Below are 27,702 nucleotides of genomic sequence, written 5' to 3' on the forward strand. Positions count from 1 at the left end.
CCTGATCTAAAACTAATGCCACAAATGTTATAGAAACAATGTTGGGGACTAATACACCACACACAAAACAAATAACTTGTACCCAAGTCCAGCTAAACAAAACTTAGAAAGTTTACTTGATCACGAGAACATGGTGACTGGCATCCTCGAAATCTACAGCAGCCTTGACCTTGACGTCATTCCCGTCACAGAGAAATAGATCATCCCGTCCGCTGATGATGGACAGCGTCACAGCATCCCCGTCATAATCCTCAGAATTTAGCGTAATGACAACTGTGTCCACAGCACTGTCTTCACTGAGGTCTGCCTGGTACTCTGTCTGATCAAACACAGGGGCGTTGTCGTTGACGTTGTCCAGAGAGACAGTGATGGTTCCTTCTACAGAGCGTGCCGTGGCTCCGTTGTCCGATGCCTTCACTACAATGGTGTAACTCGCCTCGCCGTTTGTTCCCGAGTCAGTGTCCAGCTCGCTTGCTACTATCAAGTCTCCTGCTGATGCATCAATGGAAAATGTACCCGGAGCTGTCGTCCCAGAAGCTGAAATAATAATATTAATAATAATGATGATGATGATGGTTCTGTATTACTTGACGGTACAACCAAGCGAAGTGCCATATCAAGTCGGCCCAGACTCAGTTTTTCAAGGAGAGGCTATCTGAACGACCACTGCATCGAATTTATATGCAGTGTGTTGAGAAGATTAGCAATCCTGCAGAGTCCTTCGCTTGGATGAAGTCGTCTGGCCTGAAAAGTGAAACAGAAGGCTTTCTGTTTGCTGCTCAGGACCAGTCACTTGCCACTCGAAACCGTCAATGTGTGATTTTGCATCAAAATGTAAATATGAAATGTAGATTATGTAATGAGTTTAATGAGACTGTCCAACACATTGTCAGTGGATGCCCAGCTTTGGCACAAACACAGTATCTTAAACGACATGATGGTGTAGCTCAATCATTTTATTACCGTCTTCGCCATGCTTGTGGTTTTGACACAGAGGTCCGCCCATGGTACGACCCGTAATATGTAGAGGGCGTCATGGAAAATGATAAATACAAAATTCTTTGGAATAGACCCATTTACAGCCTTAGACGTATCCAGGCCAACGCACCTGATCTTGCTCTTCTTGATAAATCCAATGAAATTATTTATATCATTGAATTTTCTGTCCCCTTTGACACTAATGTAATTGAAAAGATTGAGGAAAAACATGGCAAATATGCGGACCTCGCTTTCGAAATGTCCGACTCCCCATTGCTCTCGGTGTCTTAGGTTTGGTACCTCCCAATCTGTTGACTGACATTGAGAGAGTACCCGGGTTTGCTACCAGGAATACAGCCCTTCTTACAATCTGGGTAATGCAGAAGGCTCAGTGTTGGGGAGTCTTCACATTCACCCAAAAGTTCTGGGTGGGTTTGACTAGGCAGCGCTTCCTGGGAGAAGTCCCATTCGCTGTCTGGGCTGCGTGTAGAGGGAGCAAGGGCCCTGAGCTGATGATGAGCCTAACCAGCCTGACTGTGCCAGGATCACCCAAACCCTCTTTGCTGCATTTTTAAATTTAATCTGTAAATAATTTTTATTTAGCAAGTGCGATCACTTGAAGCTTGAACCACCTTCCATTAAAAGATCAACTGTATTGTGCAAAATTAGGAGATATCATACAGATTTAATACCTGTACCTGTACGCGTTCGGTTCCAATATGAAAATAAATACTGGTTTTGAGTTCTAAAGGCCTCCTTTTACTTAATTCTTCCGCGACAAAGCCAGATAACCTCGGCAATAGCCGAATAATGATGAGTGATGTTGCAGTCTAATATGTCAATAATTAGTTTGGTCGAATACAGTGATCAAAGATCAATGGTTTTCAGCCCAGTATGTTTGCTTTCATATAAAGCATAATGTTTAGCATAACATTTAACTTTGTTCAATATGAGACAATAACATCTCATAGCGCAGACGCTTTGTTAGCACTGTTCAAACTGTCCTTCCTGGATAAGTTGTGGCAATATATATTATAAATATTATATATTATAAATATATTATAAATATATTTCAGATGATTGTTGGCGTTAACAACACTCTAGATCTAGAATGTCGTTATCTGTTTAGTGGCATGCTCAGGGTAGTCTGTAACATAGAGTGACTTCCCTTAGTAATTCATTGTCCAAACTCCGTCCCATCGCTTGACATCTTAATTACCCACCTGGTGTAACGAGGCTCCGCTGTAAGGAGCGTGTTCACATGTTTGTTCACTGGTATCACTTCTGGGTTGACTACACGGTTTAATATGTGTCCAGAGCGAGACGAGGGCGACTCGGGTGTTTCGTCTCATACCTGGATTGCAACATATACTTGCCCTAGTGCGGACGGGATACATATCGGAAAACATTGATATATTGTCTGCTTCCTGCGGGAACACCGTTCCTGGAATCAAGAACAGTGCTGTGCCTCATTCAGTAGCTGCACCCAACTATGAGTGTATAACCTTTGGTGTTTACATTTCACAATTTTTGAGATACAATCGAGCATGATCTTTTTTTCAAGATTTCAAAGAACGTCATACGATTCCTGCTCAGAAGTTATTTGCTCAAGGTTACAACATTCAAGGCCTCAGTAAAGCCTTCAAAAAGTGGAGGACATTTGTAAATTTGACGCATCAGTGACAAAATGATGTCCGATGCAATTCTCTATTTTGACTTGTACCATTTGTTCCCGTGTTTTGTTTTCAGGTGAACAATTGACTTGGCTTTGCATGTGTTTGTGACGGGTGCCACCGGTGGGACAGGTTATGCTCACCTTTTCGCGAACTGGTATCATTACTATTTGATAGTGCTTTATAAACACATGTTCATGATATAGTCGGAATCGTACAATCGACTCTGCTTTTTGTAGAAGGTCTGTCTTCTATAATTGCTGCTACTGCATATTTGAATGTATGTATTAATTTAGGATTGTAAATAAAACTAATCCCGTGTGTTTGGATATACTTTCAACATAATTATTTATTGATCTTGTGTGGTTATTTACTGATTCACATTTTGGTTTTGTACGTACTTATTTTTGGGTTAGCCTTCACATTTCAACTTGGGAATCGACACGTAACAAAGTATTTGAATAAGTGCTTTCAAATACATGTAAGTTTCGGTCGATGTGACGCGGTCATCAGCAGATTCATGGTCTAACGTTGATTCAGTACCCAGGCGGACCAGCAAGAACGCAGCAAACTTTCATCTTCTGATATCAAATATATAGTTCATGTGAGATGTTGAATAATGGAAAGTCAGAGGTGATTGGAGAACGATGTATATCAAGAACATGGAATTCTTACCCCCTGTGATTGACACGATACTGAAGGTAACTCTTCCATCCTCTCCAAAGTCGTCATCGGTTGCAGCAAACGTTGTAATTACATGCCCTAGAGATGCGTCTTCGCCAACGCTCTCTCCAGTAAATGTTCCACTCCCATCTGAAGCAGGTCCTGTCCACACTGGGTCGAACTCGTTCTCTGGTTTGACCGTCACCTTCACTATCGCTGTCCCCGTGTTGGCCTCCCCCTGGTCTGGTGTGTCCACTGCTGTGATGACCAGGGTGTACATGTAGCCTGACGCTTCTAAAGTCGCAGCTTCGTAGTCCAAGATGTTGGCGGCAGTGAGAAGCTGAGTACCTGATACTGTGAATTTGGCATCCGTGTCGTCACCGCTACTTAGTGCAAGACTGAAGACGGCATTGTTGCCACTGTCATCGTCCTTACAATTAAAGTCAAGCACAACGGTACCTGTAAAAGATTAACGTTATTCAGTTCACAACATACATAACCTCATTACACGAGCTCGTCCAGTACACGTAGGGTTGCCTTCTGTTGCGTTTGATTATTAAAATATCAGCGACCTGATTCAACCGGGGTTCATCCAAGTTTGGCAACCAGGGTTGACTAGATTCAACCAGTGTTAATGAAGAATAACGTAGGGCAGTACCCGAAATATAACGCAGAGAATGCGCCATTAGATACAATGCAAAGGGCTGCAAGAAGAAGTATACATGTGTGTGTGGCTATAACACACAACAATGAGAGGTTAAGTGTTTAATAGCGTGGTAAAGCTGCCTTTTTACCTTTACCATTAAACGCACGTAAAAGACAAGAAAGTTCATAATAACGCGTCCAAATTATCAAAGTTGCATTACTGTTTCTAAAGTAAGGATATATATATATACATACAGTAAACTACGGATATAACGAACTCAAAGGGACAAGCAATTTTAGTTTGTTATGTCCGTTATTCGTTATATGAGTATACATGTATATACACCATATATAGAGCAATGGACGCGACCAAAAAATAAGTTCGTTATATCCGTCAGTTCGTTACAAGCGTGTTCGTTATAAACGTAGTTTACTGTATATATGAACAATCGAAAGTTATTAGATGCGTATCAGAAATAAATATATACTATCAATATCTAGTTAATCATATTAATTTAAATGTTATTTTTCATGATTGTATCAATAAATGAAACTAAGTAGCTTTAATGATTACGTCAACTGAAGGCTGTTCACCAGTACCGCCCTAAAGGGGTTCAGAGGCAATGGGCACGGTAAATCAAGTGTGACGTAAATCATGATTGAACAGGTGCTAACATTGGTCAGACCTTGGTCAACACGGGTTCATCTAGGTCGTGCACAGTTTGGAAATCGAACGCCAAACACTGAGTGAATGTCATGTTTTGCTTACATTTGTACGTCATAAATCAGAAAGTGAGTGATTATTGCTTAATGCCGTATCATCAATCTTGCAGCTATTTGCGGCGAGCAAAGCAGAAATGCTACGTTTATACTAGTATCATGGTAGTGTGGACGTCATCCTGTCTATGTTAACTGGGCAAGTATGTGCTTGATAGCAAGGGCTACGCTGCCCTGGACCACAATTATCCAAGCTGTCATAATATGTGCTACATGTCGATAGCGCGGTGTAGTGGCATTTTACCAGCTCAATGGACTATACACCTCGTGGCCTTACACTCCGCTAATGACATTTCTAAATGAAGTATCTATCCTTGAGAGTTCACAGGCTACACAGAAATATTTTATGTGAAATATTTGTGTGTGACGAAAAATCTTTCTTTTGACGACCGTCCAACTCTCGGGATGGTAATATAAAGTGCGGACACAATTGAGACGTAGCAAGCAAGTGACGTCACGCATCAAACATGACATCATGATATTCGTACAGTCCGACCAGTCAACTTGTATGTGTTTCAGAAGACGGCAACTGGCTAATTAGATGACCAGAAGTTTTAACGAGTAATAAAAATCAAACATACGTATGTATTGGTGTCCACAGGACTGTTTTTACTTGTACCATGTCTCTTCGTGTTTTTGTCTTGGGTGAACAAGTGACTTGCCTGTGCATGTGTTTGTGAGGGGTGCCCTCACCTTTTAGCGAAAACCTGGTATCATCATTGGTTGATAGTGATTCAGAAACAGATGCTCATAATAGAGTCGGAATCGTACAGTGGACCATTGAATATGGAAAAGGTTTTATTTGTATTTTGAGTGTAAAAATGTGTGACATGGAGTTATATACATGTACTAAGGATTCAACGCAAGGGACAACGCAGAATCCATGTATGTATGTAAGCATTCTTACGCTATATCAATAATATATAAAAAAAGTGAATATCTATAATGTACGTTTCCATGCCTTAAAACATGACCGTGGAGATATACACATTTATATATCAATGTGCACTGAAATTACATTCTCAGCTCCCCGGGGAGTATACAACCTAAGCTACCTGACTTGCCAGATGATTTGCATCCATGTAATCATCTTATCCTACGGGTACCATTGGCTCCGACATTGAAGCTAGGCACACACATCAGATACGACATACCAAACACACACTCACACACACAGGGATGCAGGTTGAATTGCCACTTACCGGCAGCAGAATTTTCTGTTACCTCGGCTGTGATGACATCTGGGTCAAACATGGGCGTGACGTCATTTATGTCCTTGATTGTGATAGTAAAAGCTTCAGTGGCCTGGAGTCCAGCCTGGTCAGTGACAGTTAGTAACAGACCGGTCAACTCGGTGCGGCCACTGGTCCCGTCTCTGTTCACATTCTCGGCCACTGATAGGTCGCCTGTAGCCGAGTCAATGCTGAGATAGTGACTGTCTGCACCTAGAAGAGTATAAAAAGAAAGAAATGATACTTGGCCTGTTGTCATGTCAGGTCCAACAAACCCCGCTGGCCACAGAATGACATAATAACCCTTATTATCATATAATGGGTAGGTTTCTCGGCAGGATAAAGTCAACGGATAAAAACGATATCCTTTGGGGTCATATGCGGATAGAGATATCAAAGGTCAAGTAGGGACTACTTTCACTGTTTATAAACAAACATGGCGTCGCCCTCGTCATTCGGGGATCGAGTCAGAATTAACCATCAGCAATCTGGATAAACTACAGGGATAATTGCTATCATTATTAAGAACAGTCTTATATACTGAAAATCAATGTCTAACTGTGACGTACATAAGGCATTTTATAAGTTTTGGCAACTTTGGAGATATAAATTTCGAAACAATTTTACGAGGGCACGAGGCCTAGCCAAGCGGGATCAGTAGCCATATCTGTGCTTGTAGACCTCTGCGGCTTGAAACCTTCTCCACAAATTAAAATAGTTGGATTTGGCCGAAATGTATGTGAATTGTTACCTTGTTGCGTTTTGTCGCTGTGTGTACATCTGACTACACTTCGTAACGTTATGACAGGACAGACCGACTGTCAACAAGGTCTGACCGTGGCCGTGACGTCTCAGAGACAGGGTTAGAGTAGCTTCCCTTTGACAAAGGGCAGTTACTCCAGCGAACAGACCGATGGATTGCCGCAAAAGGCAATTAAAAACAATTGTTGTTTTGCGTTTATGTTGCTTCGCCACTGTATAAGAAACAGATTTCAGTTGGAACTATATTGGCTACTGTCACTGTCCGACTGACACGTCACTTACCCTCTGACGTAATAGATATTAATGCGCGCATTGCGGGGAAACTCACAATATTTCATTTATGTTTGTGAGAGAGGGAAAGCGATTTTTAAGCACAGAATTAAAGAATGACATTATATGATAAAGAGGTTATCACGCTTGTGTGTTTAGGGATGGTAAATATCCTGTATTAGGAATAAACACTATGTATTTAGCTCGCCAAGGCTCGCTAAATACAATGTTTATTCCTAATGCAGGATATTTACCATCCCCAAACACACTCGCGTGATAACCTCTATATACTGCCAATCCCTGCCGAGGAGAACACGGGGTATACAGTAAACTACGGTTATAACGAACTCAAAGGGACTACTACTTTTAGTTCGTTATAACCGTAGTTCGCTATAAGCATATATACAGCATAACTACAGCAAATAGTCGGGACCAAAAAAGTAAGTTCGTTATATCCGTCAGTTCGTTATTAGCGTGTTCGCTATAACCGTAGTTTACTGTAATTCGTTCCCAGTAACCAATGCATGTATAAAGAGTTAACAAAAGGGAGACCGTCTCCGTGATGTGGTGGTAGAGCGTCCACCCGGAGAGCGGAAGGTCCGGGCTTCGATCCATGGCTGCGTCATATGAAAAGAACGTTAACAGATGTTACTTCTTGTTACTTTGCTTGGCGCTCGGCATAAAGGGGCGAAGACAAGGACTCGTCGGCTAGGAGTCAGTATGCTAGGGTATTCATGTTAAACTGCGGCATGGTATCACAGTGGGCTGGCACTATAAAATTGGCATTAGTCCGGACAAGTACAAGCACGCACACACGCACGCGCGCATGCACACACGCACGCACGCACGCACGCATACACGTCGCCGGCTTTATCAGTGTAGCCATCCTACAGAACGCGACGTTTAACCCCATTTCACCTCACCTAACAAAAGAGAATTGGGTTGTCAGGCTCAATGACTTGGCAGGGGCACGGATGGTCCAGTCTTCCAAGAGGTCGCAATTCGCTGTGCAAACCTGCGTCCCCTGGGCACGCAAGAAAGCTATGTTCGTTGGCTCGAATCGCCCCGATTGTGTTTCTGTGTTTGTCAGCACCATACCCGTGCTCTTGGGTTTCACCAAACTCGTAACATTAAACATTACTATAATTATTGCTTACTACAAAAGGGTCAGGGCTAATTACCAGTGAGGGAATATGTCAATGTATCTCCAGCATCAGCTTCAGTGACGTCATATCCTCCAAGGACTCCAGTTCCAACGGCTTCTTCTTCTGACATGGTGCTTGTTGACGTCAGCGTGATGACTGGGGCTTCGTCAATGGCGTCCAGCACAGTTACTTGTAGAGTGACGCTCGTGTCATGTTTCCCATCCGTAGCGCTGGAATCGAGGAGTGAGTGGCCTTATATGGTTATATCTCATTATTTGACGTATGTCGCAACACAGCCTGGCTCCAGGAACACCGATTCATCTGACAAGAATTAGGAGATAACATACTGTGTTTTCAATGTAGAGCTAGGTTACCTGTAGATTTAACCGCGCTAAATTGAATTTGAAACCGAACGCGCGTTCGGTTCCAAATTCAATTTATCGGGGTTAAATCTACAGGTAACCTACATGTATCTCTACATTGAAAACACAGTATGTTATCTCCTAATTAACCCATCTCAACATTCAGCAAAGATATCGCAATATGCAATATGCAGTCCCCGTTTGGAATTTTCGAACAGAAATCTTTTTTCGAGCAGTGACCTTATTTTGTCACAATACAATTACTATCATTTGGATACTGATACACACAGATGATGAGGCTGCTTTGTGACCTCAATGATTATGGGTGAGTGACACGGGACATTAAAAAGTATAGTACACGGAACTTGTAGCTGTGTAGTGCCCCTTATCAGGAAAAAAAATGATACCTTTAATATATAATCGGATTTTCCCTCGGATGCTTCGCTTCAAGTGTACATACAAACATGTCTATGTGCAATCATGTGTTTACGTTGAGGTCGACACAGATAATCGTATGTCTTCATAAACCGAACGTGTGGATCGATGGCTTAACGCACTTTCGATTAATTCATCAAAAGGCGGATCGTCAGGCGTTAACATGTCATCACTTACTTGATGATCAACACATGCGAGTCATCGGTCTCAAAGTCTAAAGCAGACTTTATCTTCACATCATTTCCGTCAACTTCAAACAAGTCCACGTTTCCGTTAACTATTGACAACGACACAACATCGCTATCGTCATTATCATGAGTGTTCATCGTAAGAACAACAGCCCCTGTGTCCTTGTCTTCATCAACGTCAGCCTTGTACTCGGTGAGGTCGAAGGATGGGGCGTTGTCGTTGGCGTCATCCAGGGACACAGTGATTGTTCCTTCCACTGAGCGGGGGGATGTCCCAGCATCCGCAGCTCGCACTACAACAATGTAGCTTCCTTCTCCCCCTGTTTCCAAGTCTGTGTCCAGTGTATGGGCTACAGTGAACTCTCCAGAGTGTTCGCCAATTGCGAACAGATCGGAGGCAGTTGCGCCAGAGGCTGTTGGATAAAATAAATCATTGATATTATCGCTAATTTACTTGTATTGCACGTAAACTCGACAAAAGTCATTTCCCATAGTCGTTAAAAAAGAAACTGACAAAAATAATATTTTTGTAATAGTCATAAGACATATCTGTTGAACGATTCGACAATATCAAAACATGAATCACTATCAAATAGTGATGATACCGGTGTCGTCCATCATAAACACACGCAAGGGCAAGTCAAATGCTCATCTGACAAAACAAAACACGGGAATCATGGTACAAGTCAAAAAACGGAATTGCATCGGACATCACTGTTGCGTCAAATTTAGCTTTACTGGAGCCTTGGATGCTGCAACCCTCATCAAACGATCACGACGCTCTCTATAATCTTCGCATTGATACCACATTGATATGAATGGAATATTGCTATAACTCACTTACCCACTCTAGCAAGTCTTCTATTTTAACCATCTAATTAATATCTAAGACGGGGTATTTCCGGATATTACCAAAGCTGTAAATCATCCCAAAACAATTCGCTCAGTTGGCATCATGAGACGTTTTATTGACTGACAGATTCATACCTATTTCAGCAGATGCCTAAGTGTCAGAGATGTATTTATGGAATACGTCGAACCTGTAATGCAATATCTGATGATGCCTTATCTTGAATTCAGATTAATAACAGCCCACAACATATATGATAGAACTCTACGTTGTAACAGCAAGTATAAAATGTGATGTTTTAGATGGACTCCAGAAACATTATAGATTATTTATGAAATCATTTGGGAACTATAAGGAAAGAGCCAGGAAGCAAAAACAAAAGATACTACATCTCTAATTACATATGAACACGTTTAACAATCTCAGTTCCAACAAGACTTAATGTTGGCTTGTCAGCACCTATCCTTGGTTTCGCTTAACTTTACAATATGCGTCGCTTTGGAACGTTCTTATTTGAGCCGTGATATCCATGAAAGTATGTCCTTTAACGTCAGTCCCACTCCATTTACTCACAAAATCATTAATTCATTATTTTCTTGAATATTCCCAATTGCCGTCTTCTACCAGAAAGATGCTATTTCAATTCGCTTCAGTCAAACCTAGGTATGTATTCATCGTACATCCATAAGCTCTGGATATTACATACCTGCTGTGATGGACACAATGCTGTAGGTAAGCGTCCCATCTTCTCCACTGTCATCATCTGAAGCCACAAATGTTGTTGCAACATAACCTGGTGCCTCGGCCTCGCTTATACTCAGTCCAACGAATGTTCCTGTTCCATCCGAAGCAGGTCCTGTCCACACAGGGTCGAACTCGTTCTCTGGTTTGACCGTCACCTTCACTATCGCTGTCCCCGTGTTGGCCTCCCCCTGGTCTGGTGTGTCCACTGCTGTGATGACCAGGGTGTACATGTAGCCTGATGCTGCTACAGCCTCGTAGTCAGCAGGGGTGGAGTCCGTGAGGAGCTGAAGTCCGGACATCTTGAAGATACCTGCTCCACCATCTCCACTGGCAACCGTGACGTCATACAGAGCGTTGTTACCCGTATCTCCATCAGAGCAGGTCAGATCAGCCAGCGATGTATCTAATATCAAAAGAAATAATTCAAATCAACCAAGAAAGAAACACAGAAATAGTTATAGAATGACTAAATGAGTAAATAAGCCTGTGGAGTGGTTGGCCAGACAGCTTGAATTTTGTAAGAGAGTCATCTCCAACTGCGACAGCGACGGCAAACACGGTATTGTTGCCGTCGTCATCGTCAGTATAAAGTCCAATAAGGAGGTGTCTGCAAGAGTTTATTTGTATTTAGTTTTATCCATGTAATAGATTCGGTTGAACACGAACCCAATTGCAACTATCAATTAATAACAATAATCTAGCGAGGATGCCCAAGTATGTTAAAGACTAATTGTATCGACAAACATTGCCAAGAGAATAAACTGACATGTATATGAATGACAGCTAGCCTTTATTCTTTCCACCATTTGCAAGTTTTAGACTTATGGCATGAAAAAACACAGATATAGTGAAAATGCGTGAAAAGACCAATAATACCCATTTTAGCCCAAATCAAATAATCCTTGTTATCTTCCTAATGCCATTCATTTTCTTTTACAACTAGATTCTTCGTGGATGACATATTCCGATTTCTGTGAATTCTTGGAGTGAGTGAGTGAGTGAGTGAGTGAGTGAGTTGTGTTTAACGCCGCTTTTATCAGTATTCCAGTCATATCACGGCGTGTCACAGCTTAATGTGGGAGGAAAGTCCGAATTGATGCGGATCTCAGGCGTATATCACTTCGTGAAACCCACGAGCATAGGTATGGTGCTGACAAACCTAGAAACATAATCTGGGCGAACCGGGATTCGAACCCACAATCATAGGTTTCTTGCGTGCCCAAGGGACGCATTTCTGCACAGTGAATCGCGGCGCCTTAGACGACTAGGTCACCCGTGCCCCCATGAATTCTTGGACGAGTGTATCAAAGGAATACCATAGAAACCATACTGATGAAAGCACTCTCAGTTTAGTGAACTCTTCTTATAACCTACATAATGAATGTCTAAATGTGATGCTTGTTTCTTACACCTCCTTTTATCAGTACTGGTAAATGTCAAAACATTCTGAAAAAGGAGTATGTTATATTACCAGCAACAGTGTTTTCTGTGACCTCTATCTCGAACATAGATGGGTTGAATACTGGCGGGAGATCGTTGATGACCTCAACTGTGATGGTGAAGTCCTTGGTGGCCTGGAGTCCAGCCTGGTCAGTGACAGTCAGTGTGAGGGACAGGGCTGACTTAGCATTGGTCCCTTCCCTGTTGATATGCTGGGCTACTGTCAGCTCGCCTGTTGCTGAATCAATGCTGAGGTAGGCGCTGTCAGCTCCTGTGGTGAACAGGTTAAACAATCAGATGTTTAAGAAGGTACTTGTTGTAACCCTGCCTGGCGTCTCGGCATTGAAGGGATAAACGCCATTTCAGCCCACCTCACTTTCTGTGCTGATAACATATATTTTTACACTTATTGATTGAAAGAACAAATCACTGATGCGTCTCCGAGGACATTTGTTTTTTTTATCCTAATAACACTAATAATGGCTTTAATCAAGGAACACAACGAATTGGATTTATACAGTACCAATCAGGGACTGGCTTGATGAACGAGCGCGTTAACCACAGGGCTAACCCATCGCCTCCCATTATATGATATATCTCACATTTAGAATGATTAACTCTTTAAAGTCACCAACCGGTCAGAGTGTAGACGAGGACATCTTGTTTATCAGCATCCGTGACGATGTATCCTCCATACACTCCAGTTCCTGTTGTTTGTTCCTCAGCGACCGAACTAGTGGTTGCCATGGTGATAACAGGTGCCTCGTCAATGACGTCAATGAGGTCTATTTGCAATGTAACCTCTGTTTGGAACTTCCCATCTGTTGCACTGCAATGAAGGTACGTGTTGTAAGAGATACACGCCATCAGTCGTATTTCGGTCAAAGTTATGCAGCATTTAAAGAACTGCCGGGCAAAAGAAAGCGTTCACTTGAAAAGTGGATTTTATAAAATCAAAATGATACTGGACCGAAAACAGTCGCCGAAAACATAAACTTAAGGTCCAAAACATAACTATCACCATCGAATAATTATTTCTTGTTTGTTTCATTTTTAGCCTCCATCAAACCTGGAGGTACACTTTCTTTCGCCCAGGAGTTTATAAAAAAAAATTATGTTTAGATTTTGATTACGTTATATGTACTTCGTATGATGTGCAGGTAAAGTCTTCCTGAAATGCTGGCAATTGTATTAACCAAAGCAGCATATAAGCTCTTTCTCCATAAAACATTTCACAGAACTTATTTTCTGATTGAGTATCGTCTGATTTATCGTAAAACATGATTCGATCAAAACGCCTAAAAAACAGTGTCAATTGTACAATTCCTGCTATATCATGAACATGTGTTTATGAATCACTGTCAAATGGTAATGATACCAGGTGTTCGCGAAAAGGTGACATCCGTTACAAACACATGCAAAGGCAAGTCAGTTGTTCACCTGAAAAAACATGGGAACATATGGTACAAGTCAAAATAGAGAATTGCATCGGACATTATTTTTGTCACTGATGCGTCAAATTTGGAAAAGTCCCCACTCAGCCCCTGAGGCTTCCACAAAAATGAAAGTCCGACAACTGGTTGTTTAGATCATGTACTTTGGTGTACCCCTCTGACGAGCGTAAATTGGCACGGCTCCCATGGCCGAAATCATTGTGTGTTCATACTGTAAATAGCCGTTAATCTTACTTAATAATGACCACAAAGACTCCCTCGTCTTCAAAATCCAGACCAGCCTTGACCTTGACGTCATTTCCGTCACACGTGAACAGATCACTCCTTCCATTAACAACAGACAACGTCACAGCATCACCGTCATGGTCGACGGTGTTGAGCGTTATGACAACTGTGTCAACTGCACTGTCCTCGCTGATATCTGCCTGGTAAGTAGGCTGGTCGAAAACAGGGGGGTTGTCGTTGACATTTGAGAGAAAAATGGCGATAGTGCCGTCAACAGATCGGGGGGTTTGTCCGTTGTCGGATGCTGTTACGACAACCGTGTAGCTGTCTACACCGTTGGTACCGACGTCAACATCCAGAGCTCCGGCGACCATCACGCTCCCTGTCCGGGCGTTTACTGAGAACATGTCGTTGGCCGCTGACCCCGATGCTACAAATATAGTATAGTTTGCAATACAAATTAGCCAATGTAAACCAATACAGAATTTCTGCTTTTAAAGGACATGTTAAGTGTAAAAGATTGATGGCGATTTTGTTGCGAATATCAATTGTCCTAGATATATTAAGTCAATCCCCGAGAGACTTAATATCATAATATTCGTAGAAAGTATTTAAACGTCCAAGTGAAAGTGCTGAAATCACACGCTCCTTAATAGGATTCTAAAACAAAACTATTGGGGGCGTGGCCTAAAGCTATGTGACAAATGTTTTCATTGGCTGATATATAGATTTGTGATGATTAGCTGAAACTGTTGCTATTCTGTTATTTCTACAAAAATAACACACAAAAGTTGTTGAGTGTGTTAAACGACCTTTGATCTTGACATTGTGAAGACTTGAAATAAAAATTAATGTCGCTAACGAGCCTTTTACTACTAACATCCTGTTTAGGTTTCCATAAACGGTGACTTCCGTTCTTGGCAAGTGTTTGTTTTAGCAATATACGTACATCCGTACATCCAGCATTCGTTTACTTTAAAATATAAAATAAACAGTTGATAAAAAGAATTAATACTGTATAACATATTGTCTTTTTTGTCCATTTTCACAATCAACATTTCCATTTACATCTTAATGAGTTTGTACATATTCTTTACCACCCCTCGAGATGATTTGTGGCGTCGTCCCACTGCTCAGACATATAATTGTGCTTCGTGACAAAGTCATCTTTGCTGTTACTGATGGCTGGGCATCATCTTTAGGAACATTTCCAATGAATGGAAGCTTGACGACTGGTCTTATTCCTAAACTGGTATCCGGCAAAAACCCAAGTGCCGATCCCTCCTAGCATTGGGACAAATATGTAAATCAACCCACGCATTTGTCACAGTGGAATACGGTTTCTTGTCTGTAATTCCTTTTATAGTCCAAATACATATTAATATGTTCACTCACTCAATGAATGTGAGTGTGAATACAGTTCACCAAGTAGTTGTGTCGTTATATTTTGTGAGATATTCACCAAGTACTTGTCTTATGTGAGATGCCCCGCTTAATCCCTTATTATTTGTACCCATAACAAAAGATGCTGGACAAGTAGGTAGAACCGTAAGAAACCACCAGGGCAGACTGGGCGCCGGCCCGATCGTTGAAATTGCGCAGCGCATCCAACACCGATAACCTGTTTTAACATCCACGAAGGGGATTCCCTTCAGTGAAGGATTTTTCCGTTTGGGGGACGATTTTGCCTGTCGTTTTTTTCCGTCCGTTTTGCGGTATTTCCCTTTTTCAAATTTCATTTTGGTCAACCATTTGTCATTGGGCATCCCCTAAAGTATTTAATCCTGCAAAGTTGCTATGTTGACCTCACCTGTGCTTTAAGTGATGTATTAAAACTCGAGTCTTAAGAGTCTTTAGTACGTGATTATAATTCGAAATATTTTTCACCAGTACGTATCTCATTTGGATCGGCACCATCAATGGCGTTTCAAGAAACGGTGACGGGAAGAATTTGCGTATCGCGAAACATTCACTTATTAATTTCAGCAACTCACGAATTTAGATTGTGATGAGCAATTTTATTTTAGGGCTTCATATTGTTGAACTCACGTGTCTATTGTACCAACTATTCCCAACTATTGTAACCACTTAAAGAGGAACAGTTGGAGATGTACCTGCAGTGACATCCGTAATGCTGTAACTGACGTCGCCGTCATCGCCGCTGTCATCATCTGTTGCAACCACTGATGCCACGACAGTTCCAAGCGCTGTGTCCTCACTGATGGTAATAGCGTCGAAGTTACTACCAGCGTCTATTGCAGGTGACGTCCACACAGGGTCGAACTCGTTCTCTGGTTTGACCGTCACCTTCACTACGGCTGTCCCCGTGTTGGCCTCCCCCTGATCTGGTGTGTCCACTGCTGTGATGACCAGGGTGTACATGTAGCCTGATGCTTCTAGACTATCGAAGTCAACGAGGTTAACGTCCGTCTTGAGTTGTTGGCCAGACAGCTTGAATTTTGTTAAAGCGTCATCTCCATCTGCGACAGTGACGGCAAACACGGCGTTGTTGCCGTCGTCATCGTCGGTGCATGTGAGATCCAGCAGAGATGTGTCTACAAGGACGAAAATATAAGGTCCAATCTAGAACTTAAATGTGATGTTCTATAAGTGTATTCAATAATGTGTGGGGCGGTCGGGTAGCCTAGTGGTTAAAGCGTTAGCTCGACACGCCGAAGACCCGGGTTCGATTCCCTACATGGGTACAATGTGTGAAGCCCATTTCTGGTGTCTCCCGCCGTGATATTGCTGAAATATTGCTAAAAGCGGCGTAAAACCAAACTCACTCACTCGTTTCATATTAAATAAAGTTCTATCCTTTGATGAATATGTTGAAGCTTAACTTGGTGAAGCACTGATGATTGTATTCTGATGTTTCTTAACAGCAAGACATTGCGTCTGCCAAAGATGCCGTGTGAGTTACCTAACCATTGTTGCAAGTGAAGAGACAAAACAACCCTAGCCATCAAATTGGAACAGATTGTTTACAATCTTGACTCTTTCGGGAAGTTCAAGGGTCGCGTCTTGGTCAGCAACATGCATTTCACAAGCATATTTATGTACACAATGAAGAGACCCAAACACTATCAGGGTATAAACACCCAGGGATACACATCCGGTTGGTGTCTACATGTTCTGGACAATCTTTAGTGATCGAGTTACCTACCTGCTGCGGTGTTTTCTGTCACCTCTACAGCATACGTAGATGGACTGAATGTTGGAGGAAGGTCGTTGATGTCCTCCACTGAGATGGTGAAATCCTGGGTGGCCTGGAGTCCAGCCTGGTCAGTGACGGTCAAGGTCAGGGACAATTGCTGTTTATCAGACGCACCTTCTCTGTTGACATTCTGGGTCACTGTTAACTGTCCGGTACTTGGGTCGATGTTTAGGAAGCCACTATCCACACCTACACGTTGAAATCAATTACCTGTCTATAATTTTATCACATGTAGAAAACACATTTCTTTTAGGGATCGGCCAGTTTAGCGTGGCGTCTTAACAGGGCAACCAATTTCCTTCAAAAGTCTGACGCTTGAAATTACAGCTTATCGAGAGAAAACCGATCACATAAATACGAACAGGAAGTAATTGGAAGACAAGAACGCATGTGGAGGATATGACGTGAATACGTCACGGGTCTGTATACACTACGATCCCCTATCACCCGTGAATACAACCGGACGCCTTGTAGACGGGGTGTAGTCGCTATTATATACCAACGAATAAAGTCATAGGCTGGTCCAGCGATAGGGGGTGGAGGCAGAGATAGGTGGCCCAGTCGTCGAAGGCGCCGCAAATCGCTGTGCAGACCTTGGGCACACCCGAAATCTATGATGGTAGGTTCCAATCCCTGATCGGCATTAATGTGTCTAGGTTTGTCGGCACCAGGCCAATGCTCGTGGGTTTTACTCACTCACTCACTCACTCACTCACTCACTCAACAGTGTTCCCAATTCACTGGTGCCTAAGTACTAATATTAAGAAATTCAGATATGTACCAGAAAGAGCATATGTGAGAACATCCATCTCATCAGCATCTGTAACGACGTATCCTCCTTCTACAGGAGTCCCAACTGTCTGCTCCTCCGCCATGGAAGTTGTGGTTGCCATGGTGATGACGGGATTCTCATCTATAACATCGCTTACGTTCACCTGGAGGGATACATCTGTGTCGAATTTGCCGTCTGATGCTCTGTATTGATATGGATTATATAGTGGAAAATAATGCGACAAACAAGAACCCATACGTGGGGAGCAATATGACAAAATGTAAAATAGAATATATAAGGTTTCTAATTACATACAATCGGGCGTTCGAGTGACAACTATTCAGAGTATGAAAGTATTAACAGGTCCAAGAATACTGAAATCAATGACTGAAAAATTACCTCACTACGAGAACATAAAACTTGTCTGTTTCATAATCCAGCGCAGCCTTGACCTTGACGTCATATCCGTCACACGTGAACAGATCATCGCGTCCACTTGCGATAGACAACGTCACGGCGTCACCGTCATGGTCCTGGACGTTGAAGGTGATGGCAACCGTGTCCACAGCGCTGTCTTCGTTGATGGCTGTCTGGTACGCCGTCTGATCAAACACAGGGGCGTTGTCGTTTACGTTGGTGAGTGTCACCGCGAACCCAGCGTCTACAGTGCGTGGAGTCTGCCCTTTGTCCGTGGCTCGAACGGTAAGGGTGTAACTACCTTCACCATTAGTGTTCGTGTCTGCATCTAGATCTCCTGCCACCGTCACCTCCCCGGTTTGTTCATCAATGGAAAACATGTTGTCTGCTACGGACCCTGAGGCTGAAATGAGACACCAAATATTGTGTTACATTCAGTTTCTGAACTGTCACTGTAAAACCGGCTGGGCACTGATTGATGTTGGACGATGATTTTCAGCAATGATACTATAACGGCGGACGTTCAAAAAAATATTTTTAAATTATTAAAAAATGTTGGACCTTAACCAGTAAACGCTTTAACAACTGGCTACCATATAATCTCTACTCATGGACCGAAAACTCAAGACAATGGATTCAAATGATGGCCAGTATGTTCCTTTCAAACCTACAAAGCATCATCATGAAGGTCACACATTCTTGTGTTCACGAAAACACACTACACTGAAACCACTTCACCCCACCATCCGAGCTTCTACATTTATCCATTTCCATATCTTGTACTCGCAAATCCGGTACTGATGCTTGTGAAACGGTCCGTGGTAAATATCATCTACGTTTCACTCTTGGTTTCACAGATTTCTGTCATTAAGGCTGGTTTTAGATTAAACCATTTAACAACTAATCATACAAACCTGTCAATATTTCTTGGTTTTTTTAACTGTCTCGTTGATAATATCTCTGGCTAAAATGATTAGTTGTGGATCTACCAAATGTATACATGTACCTGCAGTGACTGTCACAATGCTGTAACTGAGATCCCCGTCTGTCCCATCGTCGTCATCTGTTGCCACTAGCGATACCATGACAGTCCCCGACGTTGTGTCCTCGTCGATAGTAACACCGTCAAAGTTACCACTCCCGTCAATAGCTGGTGAAGACCATGCAGGGTCGAACTCATTCTCTGGCTTGACCGTGACCTTGACAACGGCTGTTCCTGTCTTGGGTGCGCCTTCGTCTGGTGTGTCCACTGCCATGATGGTCAACGTGTACATCTCACCAGACTCGTAATCGATTCCATTGGCATCTGTCTGAAGCTGATGACCGTCCATCTTGAATTTAGTGACGGTGTCGTCTCCTCCTATAGAGGCAAATGTAAAGATGGCATTGTTCCCACTGTCGCCATCAGAACATGTGAGGTCCAGTAGAGATGTATCTGAAAGCAAACGGTAAAACAGTTGGTGAAGTTGGTTAAACGCCGCGTGAAATAGTATGTCAGTTATATCAGGGCGTGTCAGGTTAATATGGAATGAAAGCCCGCATTGATGAAGGTCTCAGACATTTACCACTTTAGTGAAACCCAAGAACATATAGTTATAGTGCTGGCAAACCTAGAAACATATTCAAGGCAAACCGGGATACGTATCCACAGCACGGCGACCTAGACCATTGGGCCACACGTGCCCCCAAACAGTAAGTATGGGAGGAAAATATGATAATATGGTAATCGGCCTCTAGATTGTTCCTGAATTCTGTTTTGGTCTGTGATACATTCAGGAACTGCATTAGATAAACAATAATATGGATTAATGAAGTCGTTTCCTTCTTTTGGTGTATCATGTAATGACTCGCCGAGTAATAACAAAATACATAAAGTATGGTAATTGTTGTTACCCTGCCTGACGATCGGCATTGAGGGGAAAATACAAAAAACTGGAAGCTTCGGAGTTGGTATATAATGTGTCTGAATTGAATTGGGTATCCAAATTAAACTCTGGCATGGTATCTCATTGGGCTAGCACTATAAAACCGGCATCAGTCTGGAATAGTAAAAACAACCGGCGCATGCACATCCAAATAAGAATGACATGATCTTTAGTCAAAGTTAAACACTATTTCAACTCAATTTAACCATTTACGATCGTTGAAGTGATATTATTGTGGGATGTAAGCTGTTCACGTTCATACTCATTCTCTTCCACAAATCAATCTGAGCGCAACGAATACCCTTAACTTTGAGAGTTACATTTTGTGTCCGGTAAAGAGTCCTGCCAACTTAATGTAATGGGTTATAGTGAGTGAGTGAGTTGGGTTTAACGCCGCTTTGAACATTATTCAAGTTATATCGCGGCGTGTCAGCTTATTGTGGGAGGAAAGCCCGAAGTGATACAGGTCTCAGACGTTTACCACTTCGGTGAAACCAACGAGCACGGGTATGGTGCTGACAAACCTAGAAACATAATCGGGGCAACCGGGATTCGAACCCACAATCATAGGTTAATGGAGTGCCCAAGGGACACAAATCTGCACAACGAATCGTGCTCCTAATAGGTTAAAGCAATCGTAGGATCATAAAGTACATTAGTCAGTGTTTGACCTACCAACTGCAGTATTTTCAGTTACTTCGACCTCGTATATGGATTGACTAAATGTTGGAGGAAGATCGTTGATGTCCTCAACTACGATGGTGAAGTCCTGGGTGGCCTGGAGTCCAGCCTGGTCAGTGACGGTCACGGTCAAATGCAGCTCCGTTGTCCCTCCATCCCTGTCCACATTCTGACCCACTGTTAGATCCCCCTTGGTAGAGTCGACACTGATATACGCGCTGTCAGCACCTAGGATTGATACATGAAATCTTTAATCACTGCATCTTGGTAAAACAAGTACTGATAAAATCATCCATCTTCATAGATATGAGCTTATGACATCATTAATCACTGTATCTTGGTAAAACATGAGCTTATGAAATCATTAATCATTGCATCCTGATACAAAATGAACACAAGACATTATTGATCATTGAGCATTTTCAAATATAAAGTCAACGGAATGAAATGATATTATTAACTTGGAACGTCACACCCGAATGATCATGCAATACAAAGTCCTTGACCTCCTCTTGTTTAGTAACTGGAATACTGTTAAAAGCGGCGTTAAACCCAACTCACTCACTCACTCCTCTTGTTTAGATGCGGGGAATGTATTATTACTTTTATGTTACAGAAATGCAAGGGTAACGTGATTGTTATTTCTCGGATAAACAGGCAGCTGTTCATTACTAGTTTAAGTACATTAGTTCTTTGTACCTTTTGTGAAATTCAAACATTGTGAATATCTCACCAGAATGGCAAGTTGTTACTGGATTGAACCAAAGTGTCCTGAATGTTATTGACCCTAACTGAATTGGTCAGTAGAATTGCAGGGACCTGGCATTTATTCATAGCAGGTTATTGCCTGTGACATATCTAGAAAGTCATGTTTCATGACGTGAGTGAGTAAATAAGTTGGCTTTAAGTTTTATGCATGACGCGTCTTATTTAGGAGGAAGGCACAACCCACGAATCATCAGCCAATCATCACACTCAACGTGAATAATAGATTCGAACCCACCATTGCGGATCCTTTCACGACAAAGGGACGTAACTGACTCACCACTGACAGTGTATGTGAGATTGTCTGAAGCATCAGCATCAGTGACCAAATATCCTCCATACACTCCTGTTCCTATTGCCTGTTCTTCCGCCATCGAGCTGTTGGTTATCTTGGTTATCACTGGAACCTCGTCGATGACGTCGACAACATTTACTTGAAGAGAGACGTCGGTCTCAAACACTCCATCACTTGCCCTACAACGATTCCGAAAGTCAAATATTTCAAGTCATCGGCAACAGGACATGCGGGGGCCTGTGATAGTACTAAAGGTGTGTTTGGGTCCATTACCAGTCGGTTAAATTAGTGCATGTGCTAAATAATGAACTAACAAATATTCCAACTATTCTCCATTCCATGATAAGGGGAGACGGGTTAAGGGGTCGCAATCCGCTGTGCCGAGGTTCCTCTCTTGGTAGGCCAAAACATATTAATTCGGTTCGAATACTTGCGTCCTCCTGATTATGTTTCTAGGTTTGTCAGTACCATTACCTGCATCACTTCGGGTATCGCCCCCTCATCAAGTTGACACGCCGTTAAAAACCTGAAATACTGTTCAGAGCGGCGTTAAAGCAAACTCACTCGCCCACTTCTCTAAAATAAAACTCTAGAATCCGAACTCAAAGGGAACATTTATGGTAGAGCTATCAAACGTAGATTGATATCACAACTACAAGAACGTCGCTTGTTGACGGTACATATTGGATGAGTCATGGATGAGAGTAAGTATACTATATGTTCTATACATTACATCACATCTTTTGTTTCATCCATTGTTTATGTAGACATTGGCTAAAACATCAAATACTAGATCAATGTTGAAATGTATGGAAACGTTTAACACCCATACACCCCAATCATCAATTCTGACTCCCAGTTTCGGTGCCTGCGATATATTCGTTTACCGTTGAATATTGTATAAATGTCAATATACAGTGAAAACAAGTACATTTTTTACCTTTATGAAGGATTTCTTATGTACACTGCATATATACAAATGACTCCGTTATAAAGATGCGTTAATTGGGTACATTTTAATTGATAATTGGGGTTTCATTGTAAATGTACACAAGCGATAAAGCGATAACGCTTAAAGTCATCTAACAGCAATGCTTAATGCATACCCACCTCATAATCAGGACATATGTTGTTTCATTCTCATAATTCAGCGTTCCCTTCACTTTAATATCATGTCCATCATATCCGAACAGGTCATCGCGGCCACTTACAATAGACAGAGTCACGGCATCGCCGTCATGGTCAACGGGCGTGAAGTGTACCACGACTGTGTCCAGGGTACTGTCCTCGTTGACATTGGCCTGGTAATCAGTCTGATCAAACACAGGGGCGTTGTCGTTGACGTTCGTCAGAGATATGACGATTGTTCCGTCAACTGAGCGAGGGGATGTTCCACTGTCTGATGCCCTGATTACAATGGTGTAGCTTGATTCTCCGTTGGTTCCAGTGTCTCCGTCAAGTCTTGTGGCTATTTTTAATTCCCCTGTCGTGGTGTCTATAGTAAACTTGTCTGACGATGTTGCCCCGGAAGCTGACAAAAATAAAAATTGAACACACAAATATGTACCGTGAAGTGGATAAGTGATTTTCATCCCACTACTCCAGCAGCTACATAGAGTTAGGCACCAAGTAGGAATTCACTGATTTGGGGGGATCGAACGTCCTTCGATAAGGCAAGGGAACGTTATAACCACAAGGCTAGTCTGCGCCCCGTTTTGCTTAAAGTAAAATGTATCAACTGAATATATCTGTCACCATACATCCTGGTTGTCCACAGGTGGAAGCACACATGAATGAATTCTTTGCCTTTGCATTTGTTTGTGACGGTTGGGCAGGATACGCTCACCTTTTCGCGAACACTTGATATCACCATTATTTGATAGTGATTCACAAACAGTATTCGAGACAAATGCTATATGACGTTGACATTTGAATATATATATAACTAGTGTTCATACTAAGACGAAATGAAGACAATATGAGACCGACAATATAAGTTGTAGTAGGATCACGAGGGGTATATGGTATATATTCTGCCTCTAAGAAATCCACGTGCAGCCTTACTTGCTCGTGGCGGGGTATAAGAGATTATTCCCCCGCTGAGAAATTCATTCCCCTCCAAGGCGGGATACACAGTATTCTATCATGATCTCATCATTCTGACATGGAGGTATGAGAAAGAAATCTAAGTCAACTTGAAACACATGTGAGGAAACTGACCAGTTTGAGTGAGTGTAAGTGAGTGAGTATGGTTTTACGCCGCTTTGTACCCATGTCGGGAATCGAACCCGGGTCTTCTGCGTGACGAGCGGACGCTTTAACCACTAGGCTACCCAACCGCCCCTGACCAGTTTCAGACAATCGATGGCGTCATGTCCTACTTCTATTAACAATGCACCAGTATGGCGTCCTATTGCATAAAGAGGCCAATCAGCTTAGGAACTCGGTATAATGTTCATGTGCAAAATGTAGGCAAGTTACCTCACAAAGCAAGGTAATAATCAGACTCACCGCCAGTGACCGAAACGATACTGTATGCAATTGTCCCGTCAATCCCAGTATCATCATCACTTGCACCGAAAGTCGTGATCACAAATCCAGGCTCTCCATCCTCCTCGACACTCACACCAGCAAAGGTTCCACTTCCGCTTCCAGGTGTTGTCCAAACAGGATCGAACTCATTCTCTGGCTTCACGGTCACCTTGACAACAGCTGTCCCCGTGAGAGCCTCTCCCTCATCCGGCGTATCCACAGCTGTGATGACAAGGGTATATACAAAGCCTGCCGCTTCCATAGCCTCGTAGTCAGCGGTAGTAGCAGCCGTCTGAAGCTGCTGCCCGGACATCTTGAAGATGCCTGCTCCGCCATCTCCACTTGTAACACTCAGGGTAAACGCAGCGTTGTTACCGTCGTCCCCGTCAGACAGCGTCAGATCAAGGAGGGATGTATCTGGAGCACAACATCAACAGTGACTATACATCGTTATGGAAACATAGCATCTCGGTCATGATATTCGCCGAGTCAAGAGATTAATAGTGAGTGAGTTGGTAGTGATATCATGGCGGTTCATCGAATATAAGAGGAGAGTCATTTGTATCATAATCGAAGTGATTCTTGGATTCGAATCTGCATCTATCAAATCTTGGAAGCTGTGGATACCATTCTCTTAAGCCCACTGGGCCATTCTGGCCAAGATTAAGGATTCAGATTCAGCACACCTTACATCCTTGAAACCTCAAATCAATACAGACGAACTATATATATCCATTAATGTGCCTGCACTCAACATTAAACTAAAATCAAAATGGAGTTATAATTTAAGGGTTTTTTGTCCTTGTTAATGGATCTAAGCTTGATTCGCGATGCAAAACAAGATGCTCAGTTCACACAAGCCCGTATTTTAATTTTTTTTAAAATATTTTGGCATATTATAAGTATGAATAAGTATGGTTTTAAGCCGCTTTTAGCAATATTCAAGCAATTATCCCAGCGGGTGACACCAGAAATGGGCTTGTACCCACGTGGGGAATCTAACCCGGCTACCACGCCGTCCCACAATATTGAAGTAGGGAATAAAAGAAATATCCTAAGCAATATTTAAGTCGGAAAGTATAAAAAAAAGCACGTCTCATGACATGCCTGCAGCCATGTTTTCCGTGACCTCTGCTGTATAATCAGAAGGGTTGAACGTTGGCGGGAGATCGTTGATGTCCTCAACTGTGATGGTGAAGTCCTGGGTGGCCTGGAGTCCAGCCTGGTCAGTGACGGTCAGTGTGAGGGACAGATGGGGCATCCCAGATTCTCTGTCAACGTTCTGAGCGATGGACAGCTCTCCCGAAGATGAGTCTATCGTCAAGTAGCCGCTATCAACACCTGCAGAGAGAGTGGGGCTTTCATTCAGCTTGGTCAGGTGGAGGACACTAGTCTTTACCATGAACCATTTCAGACCAGTTGAACAGGAATCATGTAAAGGACAATTATCATTTTGTTTTCTCACTGCTTTACAAGCGAAAACGTGAGTTTAATGTTGTGAAGCAGTATTTCAGCGTTCCGGCTGAGTATTGAGGGAGAACCCAAGAGCACTTGAACGTTGGTAACGCAGCATAATTAAGCGTGTTATGTGTGAAATTTAGAGGTAGCATACTGAATCAGAATCAAGCATTCTTCATAGTAGAATGCCTCTTAATACATTTATTAATTACCCTTAATAGAAAACGAAAGCGTACCATATACGTCTTCAGAATACCTGAAAATTATATTTCATATCTAGATACTTGAAATGCAGTAATTGAATGTTATTCTACGTTTGGTCTTAACGTGTCTTTTACATTTTTTACATTTTTGTGTCGATATTAGTTCAGGTAAATATATATCTTTTGAACATGCCATAAGGCCTTCCTACCACTAACAGAGTACGCGAGGGTGTCTCCATCGTCACCATCAGTAACGACATATCCACCATACACTCCTGTTCCAAATGCCTGTTCTTCTGACATGGTGGCCGCTGTAACCATGGCGATGACGGGAACCTCATCACTGGCGTCTTGGACGTTGACTTGCACGGGAACATCGGTCTCAAAGACGCCATCACTCGCTCTATACAAAAAAAACATGTTACAAATTGGACATAAAACATGATCCGTGAAAGATAATCCGTGATTAAGTTCATTCTTTATAATATAAAACTGTCGCAAATGCAACTACAACGCTTTTAGCTATTTTATTGTTTGTAAGGATTTGTGGGTATTGCATATATTAGTTACCTGTTAATAATTGTTTCAACCATTCAAAATACATTTCACTGAAAACAGTCCCGTGAAGATCCGGGTCTTCAGCAACCCATGCTTGTTGTAAAGGGTGACTAACGGGAACAGGTGGTCAGGCTAGCTGACTTGGTTGATGCATGTCATCGTATCCCAATTGCTTAGATCGCTGCAGATAATGTCTGCACTCGATTGTCTGGTCCAGACTCGATTATTTACAGACCGCCGTCATATAGCTGCAATATTGCTGAGTGCGGCGTTAAACAACAAACAAACAATCACTGAAAAAAATATTTATATATACACATTCCATTCATGAAGCATTTGTATATTTATATTTATTTCAGAATAAGCCACCTTAGTTCCACATTTATGTACTAACCTTATAATGAGCACATGGAATGTGTTCGACTCATAATCCAATCCATTTTTAATCTTGAGTTCATTTCCCACACACTCAAACAGGTCATCCCGTCCGCTGGCTACAGACAGAGTTACCGCATCGCCATCATAGTCATCAGTGATGAGGGTGATCACCCCTGTCCCAGCAACAATAGCCTCACTCACACTAGCCGTGTAGTCAGTCTGGTCAAAGGTCGGGGCGTTGTCGTTGACGTTTGTCAATGTAACAACAATGTTACCATCCACGGTCCGGGCCGTTGCTCCGTTGTCTGATGCCCTGACTACAATAGTGTAGCTACTTTCTCCGTTTGTCCCTACGTCCACATCCAACACTCCTGCCACCATCAATTCTCCTGTTGTGGGGGCTATGGAGAATGTGTCTGGTGATGAAGCTCCCGATGCTGTGAGAACACAATATAATGTATTTATACCAGGAAAGGTGTTGGGTACACTGATTAATATATAACCCAACTAGCTTATGATAATTACATTACAATCCAACATTATTCGCAGAATTGATTATATATATATAATGTTGGATTGTAATGTAATTATCAGAAGTTAGTTGGGCGTTCAACTGCTTTAAACAGTATTTCTGTTCTATCGCGGCGATATGGAAGTA

The 27,702-nt window shown here is 42.3% G+C and overlaps 1 protein-coding gene across 1 annotated transcript in view; it reads right to left on the reverse strand.

The window, feature by feature from the left end:
* The window catches only part of LOC124112239 (protocadherin-16-like), a 60,892-nt gene that overhangs the window by 15,529 nt on the left and 17,661 nt on the right, over positions 1 to 27,702 (reverse strand). The window contains exons 15-35 of the mRNA XM_048386504.1: positions 27,061 to 27,481; positions 26,318 to 26,511; positions 25,555 to 25,788; positions 24,427 to 24,864; positions 23,026 to 23,446; positions 21,901 to 22,094; positions 20,850 to 21,083; positions 19,256 to 19,684; positions 18,232 to 18,652; positions 17,842 to 18,035; positions 17,010 to 17,249; positions 15,958 to 16,398; positions 13,853 to 14,273; positions 12,800 to 12,993; positions 12,196 to 12,435; positions 10,687 to 11,127; positions 9,120 to 9,543; positions 8,182 to 8,375; positions 5,939 to 6,181; positions 3,327 to 3,773; positions 117 to 537 (exon numbers count right to left, since the gene is read on the reverse strand). Coding sequence (XP_048242461.1) covers positions 117 to 537; positions 3,327 to 3,773; positions 5,939 to 6,181; positions 8,182 to 8,375; positions 9,120 to 9,543; positions 10,687 to 11,127; positions 12,196 to 12,435; positions 12,800 to 12,993; positions 13,853 to 14,273; positions 15,958 to 16,398; positions 17,010 to 17,249; positions 17,842 to 18,035; positions 18,232 to 18,652; positions 19,256 to 19,684; positions 20,850 to 21,083; positions 21,901 to 22,094; positions 23,026 to 23,446; positions 24,427 to 24,864; positions 25,555 to 25,788; positions 26,318 to 26,511; positions 27,061 to 27,481 — 6,886 coding nt within the window. The remainder of the gene's footprint in view (positions 1 to 116; positions 538 to 3,326; positions 3,774 to 5,938; positions 6,182 to 8,181; positions 8,376 to 9,119; positions 9,544 to 10,686; positions 11,128 to 12,195; positions 12,436 to 12,799; positions 12,994 to 13,852; positions 14,274 to 15,957; positions 16,399 to 17,009; positions 17,250 to 17,841; positions 18,036 to 18,231; positions 18,653 to 19,255; positions 19,685 to 20,849; positions 21,084 to 21,900; positions 22,095 to 23,025; positions 23,447 to 24,426; positions 24,865 to 25,554; positions 25,789 to 26,317; positions 26,512 to 27,060; positions 27,482 to 27,702) is intronic.

This window comes from Haliotis rufescens, unplaced genomic scaffold, assembly GCF_023055435.1.
Source record: "Haliotis rufescens isolate VD_foot unplaced genomic scaffold, xgHalRufe1.0.p SCAF_6, whole genome shotgun sequence".
NCBI classification, from domain to species: domain Eukaryota; kingdom Metazoa; phylum Mollusca; class Gastropoda; order Lepetellida; family Haliotidae; genus Haliotis; species Haliotis rufescens.